Source organism: Oryctolagus cuniculus, chromosome 8, assembly GCF_964237555.1.
Source record: "Oryctolagus cuniculus chromosome 8, mOryCun1.1, whole genome shotgun sequence".
Lineage (NCBI taxonomy): Eukaryota > Metazoa > Chordata > Mammalia > Lagomorpha > Leporidae > Oryctolagus > Oryctolagus cuniculus.
This window is the reverse complement of record NC_091439.1, coordinates 75,671,522-75,680,877: the sequence shown is the minus strand read 5'-3', so window position 1 is coordinate 75,680,877 and position 9,356 is coordinate 75,671,522. Positions and strand designations below refer to the sequence as shown.

At 39.5% G+C, this 9,356-nt stretch overlaps 1 protein-coding gene across 2 annotated transcripts in view; it reads left to right on the top strand.

Annotated features, from left to right (window-relative positions):
* Nucleotides 1–732: 732 nt before the first annotated feature.
* MMRN1 (multimerin 1) overlaps nt 733–9,356 on the top strand; it is a 68,391-nt gene continuing 59,767 nt past the window's right edge. Inside the window, exon 1 of one of the 2 annotated variants that reach the window (XM_017347406.3) lies at nt 733–1,444. In XM_017347406.3, the coding sequence (XP_017202895.2) occupies nt 870–1,444 (575 nt within the window). In that variant the 5' untranslated portion in view covers nt 733–869. The remainder of the gene's footprint in view (nt 1,445–9,356) is intronic. The other variant, XM_008267595.4, reaches the window with a different exon arrangement.

Genomic DNA, 9,356 nt, shown 5'->3' with positions numbered 1-9,356 from the left:
CTATTCCTTAGTGGTAAAATATTAATTACCTTAACCATGAGAAGATTTGGTTCAGAAAGTAAAGAAAGTAAAATTCTTATTATTCGTTCTGCAAGTTGATATCTCTGGTGGAAATTCTAAGAACATCATTTAAAGTGAGTTCCTTATACACCTTTAAAATTCAGTTATTTGTGCTTTCCATTTTGCTATTTCTTATATTCATTGAGATCATTTCCAAGCAATGGTGTGACTGGGGTGTATGTACAAAAATAGTGAGTTTTTTTTTTCATAATTCAGCCTGTGAATCACACATGAATTGACAGAAACACTGCAAGCACATTGTTGTTTCCCTGTGTGTGTGTATGTGTGCGTGTGTGCACTTGCTCAAAAGGTAGAACTCTGAGTGGTGGAAAAGGGTGACACCAAATTTTTTCTCAGTTTCCTCATGTGGTAGAACAAAATGTTAATTCCTCCACTGAAGCTTATGCAAACAAAATTTCATACTCTCCGTCATCAACATGCAGTTTGACTTTGAAATCCGTGAAACATGAGACATGAGTGTACCTAAGAAAGGAAGATTACTTCATGTGTTTCCACGGGTTTTCCTGATAATAATCGCCTGTGTTTTCCCATTTACCCTTAGCTTCGTCAGAGTCCCTTCACCACCTCCATAGATCATTCCTACCAGAGGTCACAGGTCTCAAAAAACCTACAGAAACAGGAAACAAACTTCCTGAGTGCACTGCAAAACACAGAAACCTGCTTCCTCTATTCATCTCAAACGGGCAGAGATCTGTCTTAGCGGATTCAATGTGAAAGCAGCTATCGAAACGGCCAGAAGGGCTTCATCCCACAATTTCCCATGAGCTTTCTTGCTTCAAAGGACTAAGATGGAGGCAGCAAGGTTATTCGTCCTGCTCTCCAGTTTATGGAGTGGAGGCATCGGGCTTTACAGCGTGGAGCCCTCCTGGACTGCACCTGAGGGTGAAAGCTCCCAGAATGTGACTTCTGCCTCAGTTGCTCCCAACACAACAGAAGGTTTCCAACTGCTGCCCACCGCTCGGCCCGAGTTAGCTGAGATCGCCCCGATTCCTGAAGAGGGAACTTCTGAAGAGACTCTTCTACAGTCAGCATTGCCCCTCTTAGAGTCAAGTACACCTGCTGAGGGTGTGGGAAACCAGACGCCTGCACCCACAGAGATGGCTGAAGAAGGAACCGTGAAGTCACAAAATCCTGCCCTCAGGACCCAGACTAGCACCAAGTTCAACCCCGGAGAAAAGTCGGTGGCCCTTTCCAATTCTACACTGAGATTTCTGCAGAGTTTTGCTAGCACGTCAAAGGAACAAACAGTGCCTCAGAACTTAGCTGGAGGCATGAGAAATCGGTCCCCCAGGAAAATATATCTCAGCGACCAAAGTCAAGGAGCTGGCTATCAAAAATCAAGTTTTGAGACAACTAGAGGAAAGTAAGAAACAGTTTTTCCTTTTTTACTTTATCTGGTTATAAGGTCCACCAAAACACCTTAACAGTTTAAACTACGGCATTCCTGGAAAATTATTTCAGGTGTGAGACGAAATCAGACCCTATTTGTAATTTCAACATTTCGGTTAGGTATGGTCTTTGTTATCTTCCTATCTAACAGAGAAAAGATGAGTAAATAAAATGCAGCAAATTTGTTTTAACTAAATAGCCAGTCACTTCTCTGTTAAGTTGTATAGATGTCTTTAAATGGATTAGTCACTACCATATCAGCATGGGGCTGGTAGTTTATGTAATTCAACTCCTGGTATGTGCTGGTGTTGACTGTGCTCAGAGCTATACCTACGAAAGAAAAGGAAGAAAAAAAAAAAACAGAATAAAATAGTAAAGCTGGGAAGTGAGCAGATTTGAAAATCGCAGCAGTGGTACTGTGGAAGGTATAAAGCTCTCAGGGATCAAACCAAATCAACTGAGTTATGCTTGATAACTTCATGTAATTGAGCTGGATTGCAATCCTATCTTTAGTACTGTGGAGATTCACGGCTCTAAGCAAGTCATTTGATCTCTCTGAATCTCAGTTTCTTCATATATACAAATACAAATACAGATAAGATGCAGGGGATACAGATAAAACGACAATTGCAGGATTATCACGGACATTAAAATTCATAAAATGTTTGTATGCATGCTGCCTACAGAATACTTAACAAGTCATACTCTACTAATATTGTAATTATATTAAGATGTGCTATCATAATGAGTGCAATGAATCAGAAAAGCCTAATTTGACAAATGAATTTTGATTTAAGTTATAGCAGTTCGAATTGATAAACTAAAATAAGTAATAAAACAAAGCTTAGTATTGTTTAAAAAGGAAATAAGCAAAGAAAAACATACATGGTCAATTCAATGTTTTGTTCATTTAATGTGCTGAGTTATCTGTATGTTTGGAATACCAGATATTTAGTGTTACAAAACTAAACTTCAAAACACTTTTAAACTATATTGAAACAATTTCAAGACAACAAATACATTTTGGGAGTTAAGCTGAGTTAAATTTCTTACTAAAAATACAAGGGCACTTCAAAAAGTTCAGGGAAAATGGAATTAAAAGTTAATATCCATTTTCTGCAACTTTTGGAAATACAATTATATAATAAAATTTGAGTTAATGCAAGTTAACACTTGCTGTGTGAAAGACATCTTGTTAAAGTGGCTGCTGATATACATATCAGGAATGAGTCAATGGGAAGGACACAAGCAAATAGATTTATGATTTCTTTATTATTAAAGTCAACTTTTCATTGTGTTTAATTAAAAAATATAAGTCTTATTTATCTGCAAATTTACTCACTTATAATTTAGAAAAATCCCAATTATCTAGAAAACATATATTATAGGTTACAAAATCTTCAACTCGCCTACACCAGACATTTAACAAACTTATGTTTATATTTCTGTTTTGGAGGAAAACAGATTTCTATCTATTAAAAATAACAAATACTATTTATCAAGAGCCTTTTATTAATCATTTCCATGTATCATTTCTAGTCATCATATTTTATTAGAGTTTGTAATTCAGTTTTTGACTATAATAGAATTTTTAGACATTCATAGGAAACCATTGTGAACTTTCCAGAAATGCTAGTTATAGATTTTAACAGACTTGAAAATATTATAAAAAGGATAAAAAAGTTAAAATGTTATGTAACATATAGAAAGTGGTATATATTTTTCATAGTTCAAACTAGTAGTTTAAAAGTTTCATAAATACTAGATTTTAAATAGCTGCTAGTTGCTTTACCACTTACACTCAAAGCCTGGGAACAGTTATTTATTTGATGATTGTTTGTAAATTGACTACCATGTACCTAACACTGGGCTAGGCTGTAGGAATGCCCAGAATTTATGAATAATAATAATTCCTTCCTATAAGAAATATTTCATACAAATAGTAAAACCAACATAGGTAACATATAACAGATTTTTTTTAAAAAATCAATATGTTTTATTTGAAAATCACACATTGTAAGTGTAGCTTACTGAACAACCTATGGATTTTCTAACAACAATAATCTTAAGTTGTTTCTCTAGAAATAATAACTGCACTTAGAGACTTTATAACTTAAGGTCCTGGAAAGCCTGAGGTTTTGTTTCGGTAATTTTTTGCTGAACATTTAAGATTTCTTCTCATGAAGCTATGCAAATGACAATGGTATTAGAGAATACCTAGGTCCCTCCTTGATAGTGTGGATGTAAGAGACCCTGATAAGTTCAAAAGAAGTCTTTCATATTTTCATTTGATTAGAAAACACTACTACTACTAAGTTCCATTTATATGGCACTGTTCCTGGTACTGTACAGTAGTGAGATATATATGTGTATCTCACCACAGTTCCCCACAGACGAAGAAGATCCTGTCACTTCCTTAGAGAGTTTAAGTGACTCACCTAAAAGACTTAGCCAGCAAATCTCTGTGCAAGGACCCAAAGCCAAGCTGGCTGGCTTCAAAGTCGTATATTTTCAATCCCTACATTATATTCCATCTTCAGGTACAGTCTATTTTCCCAAGTAGGAAAATAGCAGTGAGCAGTCCACTTTCCTGTCGTGAGCCCTTGGAGGCTGTTGGTTGACTGCAGAATACTTTCCAGATTCCTTATCCGGTTAGTCACATGATGCCATCCTGGACCTGGCTCCTGCCTTCCTCCCCAACTTCATCTTCTGCTGCTTCCAGCCTATGCACATCTGTGGTTCTGTGGTCAACAAGATGCCCTGGGTTCAGCCTCCTTTTCCTTTTAGTTGATCCCTCTGTCCAGCATGGTCGTCTTTTCTTCATCTCCTTTTTTTTTCCCGATGATAATACTTCAGGCAGCCTTCTCCGGCTATTAGGTGGCCCTTGTGACTGCTCCTATAGCTCTCCCTGGGTTCTTCCCTCACTGTATCTGTAACAGTGCATAAGAATTACAAGGAACAGTGTCATCTCTTTGCACATTGGTACACGTTTTTAGTGTTAGCAAAGTCTCTTATTCCAGGTACACAATAAATATTTAATCAAACAATGTTAAACAGGAAAGTCAACAAATGAATATAAGACAGAATCTTTTCCAAAGAAATATTCTTATTTGTCTATGAAAATACCTAGTTAGTTTGGGATAAACTCATCTTAGTTTGTTGTTGTTGTTTCATTTTGTTTTTGCTACCATTCTCAGGATTTTATAATGATCCTTAGTAAAGGGAATACTTGTGACTATGGCAGGTTCTCTTCTACAGGATTTCTCTGGCTTATTTTTGGTTCTTCTTGTATTATCTCCCAGGTTAGCACTGCAGGAACTTCAGGCTAAAACAGAGCTGTGGCTTCCCGTCTGACAGAGTGGGTATAGTCAATGACCAAATGCTTTCAAACTTTCAGGATAAAAAGAAGCTAGGATTAGTGTATTTAGGTGATGAACAAATATTTCCTGAACACCTAATCTATCCCTAAAGCTAGTCATAAAACAGTAAACAAAAATTTCTGCATGCCTTGCCCTGCTGTGGTACCTACCGCCCAGTGGGAAGGTTCTGAGAAGGAAAACAATGAATCACAAATGCTGATGTTGAAACAGTGATGAACTTTCTGCATGACGCTTGTGAGAGTCTGTAACGGGGTGAGTGGCTTACTCATTCTGAACATTCTGAACAGGGTCAGTAAGCCTTCCCAGCAGGGGAAGAGGTGAAACGAGGTAAGGACGTGCTCCAAATGCCTACTTAACTTCTCCTCTACCCCTTGCTGCCCCTTGCACACTTGTGTCTGAATCTTTGCCATCTTGGTGAATGGTTCATTTGGCAACTACAAACTTTAGATATGCCCTTGACATTTTCCTCTCCCTCCTGAGAGATCTTTTTGATGCATTTCACTGGTTGTAAGATTTTACTATTTTTTTTTTTTTTTTGACAGGCAGAGTGGACAGTGAGAGAGAGAGACAGAGAGAGAAAGGTCTTCCTTTGCCGTTGGTTCACCCTCCAATGGCCGCCGCTGCAGCGGGCGCACCGCGCTGATCCGATGGCAGGAGCCAGGAGCCAGGTGCTTTTCCTGGTCTCCCATGGGGTGCAGGGCCCAAGCACCTGGGCCATCCTCCACTGCACTCCCTGGCCATAGCAGAGAGCTGGCCTGGAAGAGGGGCAACCGGGACAGAATCCGGCGCCCCGACCGGGACTAGAACCCGGTGTGCCGGCGCCGCAAGGTGGAGGATTAGCCTATTGAGCCACGGCGCCGGCCAAGATTTTACTATTTTTTTTAAGATTTATTTATTTATTTATTTGAAAGTCAGAATTAAAGAGAGACAGAAAGAGAGAGAGAGAGAGAAAGAGAGAGAGAGAGAGATCATGTATCTGCTGATTCACTCCCCAAATGGTTGCAATGGCTGGAGTTGGGCCAATTGGAAGTAGGAGCCAGGAGCTTTTCCCAGGCACCCCATGTAGGTGCAGGGGCACAAGCACTTAAGTTATCTTCCATTGCTTTCCCAGGCACATTAGCAGGGAGCTAGAATGGTAGTGGAGCAGCCAGGACTGGAACAAGTGCCCATATGGGGGATGGCAGAATCATGCACGCCAGCCTAACCCATGATGCTGCAGTGCCAGCCCTAGACTTCACTTGTTAAGTGACACATTATCTTAGGGACTAAAACGAAGGAAAAAGGTGACACCATATTTTCTTGTTTAGAACTTTTAGATTTAGTTATCTTTTACTTTTTGAGATTTTTCTTACCATGTATCATTTTTTTACAAACTTAAAGTGAAACTGTTTAAAGCATTTCTAAGGTAATAGCAATAACTATTGTGTGATCAACAGTAGTTAAGAATTACTGCTGAATTCAAAGTCCATTCTTGATTTCAGAGATGTGTGCAGAATTTAGTATTTCACTCAGCATCACAGTCCAAGCTCCCTGTACTTCATTTCCTCCAGCCTCACTGGCCTTTCTTTCTGTGTGTGTTTCCTGAGCCTGTCGGGTTAATTCGCATCTCAAGGAACCTCCTGTTTGCTCTTGCTGGAATGCTCTTCCTTCAGCCCTCAGAAGGAAGGACTCTGCAGTTTCAATGCCGTTTCCTCAGAGAACTTCTCTGACCACCCAATGTAAGAATATCATTCCTCTCACTCACCGCTCCTGTCTTACCACCTTACCTTTTCTTCGTAGCACTTATTTGAAATTATCCAGTCCACTTATATAGATAGTTGGCTATTTCATGTTTTCCCACAATAGAAATTCACCCCGTGAAAATGGGATCCTTGTCTGTATTATTTACTATTCTGTTCTTTGCCTAGTAAAGCAGCAAAATGGACACAACTGGAAAACATCATGTTAAGTGAAATAAGTTGGACCTGGAAAGACAAATACTGCACGTTCTCACTTATATGTAGAGCTAAAATTTAATTTACATGGGTGAAATAGCCATTTTTCCATTCAGTTATTGTTTATGGCTATTGTCTATATCCCCTATATTCTTTTTGCTTTTTTACTTGTTAAATTTCTTATTTGGTGAAGTATTAAGTCTTTTTATTGTAATGTAATTTTTTAAAAAAAGATTTATTTATTTACTTGAAAGGCAGAGCTACAGAGAGGCAGAGGGAGAGAGAGAGAGAGAGAGAGAGAGAGAGAGAGAACCCTTCCACACACTAGTTCACTCCTCAAATGGCTGCAATGGCCAGAGCTGAGCTGACTGAAAGCCAGGAGCCAGGAGCTTCCTCTGGGTTTTCCACATGGGTACAGGGGCCCAAGGACTTGGGCCATCTTCTACTGCCTTTCCAGGCCATATGGGGAGAGTATGGAGCAGCCAGGACTCAACCCAGCGCCCATATGGGATGCCAGCACTGCAAGCGGTGACTTTACCTGCTACACCACAACTCTGGCCCCCTGTAATTGTAAAATGTTATCTCAAAAGCTAAGAAAAAAAAAAGACAAAAATAAAGAGAGAAGGAAAGAGAGTGGTAGGGAGGAAGGGAATGTCATTACTTTCTTTTGATTGTATCTATAAATCACATCAAGCCTGTTAAAGCTAATTAAAAATAAAAATAAAAGAAGTATAAAAAAATAAAGAAAGGGCCAGGCACAGAGAAAGTGTTCAGTAAAATGCTTTGGAATGATGGGCTATTGGAAGGGCTTAGAGCTCAGAGGGAGGATCAAAACCAGTTATGAAAATCAGGGAAAGTATTAGTAAATGTGGGAAACAGATCTCCCCAGGATGCGGGAAGCACTGCTGCCCACCCAGACCCAAGGCATGGACTCAGGACAGAAAGCACAGCACAAGTGAGACTTTTAAAATGGTCCTGTAAGATCTGTTATCTGTCAGTGGAGCAGGCACACCTGGATCAATTGCAGTCGGGATTTTATCCCTGCTTCTTCATTGGCTGAATACTATGGGGTGTACAATATTCCCAAACACTGTCCTAGTTTCCTCTATAAGGCTATTTCTATTCCCTTCTCCGCTGTGCTTCTATCCTCTACAGTGACGAAAGCACCCAAGTAATGTCGACAGGTTAGAGCTGATTGAACTTGTTGCTATACAAGAGCTGTATCCTGTTGGAATTATTTGTTTAAGAGTTTTCCTGTTGTTTGAACTTCCACAGCTACCACACCAGCAAACTGCTTGAGTGGGTTTGCTGTCAGTAATTTTCCACTTACTGTGTTATATTGAAAATGGATCACCAAATATTTCTCACATGTACAAATAAATTAAGTCATGCATGTGAATGATACTGAAATAAAGCAGATCTAGAATTCACAATCAAAGAACCTCTAACACTTAATGAACTAATAGTGGCAGATGCTTGCAACAGAACTTCTTTTTTTTTAAGTTTTTTTTTTTTATTTATTTGAAAGTCAGAGATACACAGAGAGAGAAGGATGGGCAGAGAGAGAGAGAGGTCTTCCATTCACTGGTTCACTCCCCAGTTGCCTGCAATGGCCTGAGCTGTGCCAATCCGAAGCCAGCTTCCTGGTCTCCCATGCTGGTGCAGGAGCCCAAGGGCTTGGGCCATCTTCTGCTGCCTTCCCAGGTCATAGAGGAGAGCATGGAGCAGCCCAGAGTTGAACCGGCGCCCATATGGGATGCCAGCACTGAAGGCGACAACTTTACTGGCCACACCACAGCACTAGCCCCAAAACAGAATTTTAAATGAGGTGGCCAGAGAAACTAAAAAACATGAAATGTGGTAGATTCAAGGAAGAAAGAACTTTAAGAAGGGTCACCAGTTTGGAATTCTGCTGAAAAGATAATGTACGGGAATATCATTATGTTCTTAGACACGTGTCCACTATTTTAGCGACATGGAGATGATCAGCAAGTGAGTGAGCACTGTGCTGTGGCCTCAGTGGTTTGAACTAGGAAGGAAGATGACAAAAGAAGAGGCATCAGCTGTGGACTTCCCTTTTGGTGGACTTTTCCTCCCCCTCCTCCCTCTCTTCTTCCTCTTCCTCTCTCTCCTCCTCTTCCTCCTCCTCCTTCTCCTTCTTCATCAATGAATGGAGGGTGAGTTAGAGGTCAGTAAGAACAGAGTTTTCCATTTCTTGTTTTTGTTTATTTTATTTTAAATATTTTAAATTTTTTTAATATTTGAAATATTTTAAAAATTTTATTTTATTTTAAATATAGCTATATTAAATTATTAATAAGAGGAGCCAGAAAGAAGATAAAAGTTGAACTGACAGGAAAAACATGACGGATTTTTTTCTGAGTTCAATGACAGTTGCACTTAGAATTTCACTTGTTATAGTGTCTCTTTATATGTCCCAAAACTTGTTTTATGCACAGAGGGATTACCTAGGTGTAGGTGTTTGGCCTGGCATTAAGGTAACAGTTAAGGCACTCAAATTCACTATCTGAGTGACTGGATTCAACACTCAGCTCTTCCCTGGATTCCAGCT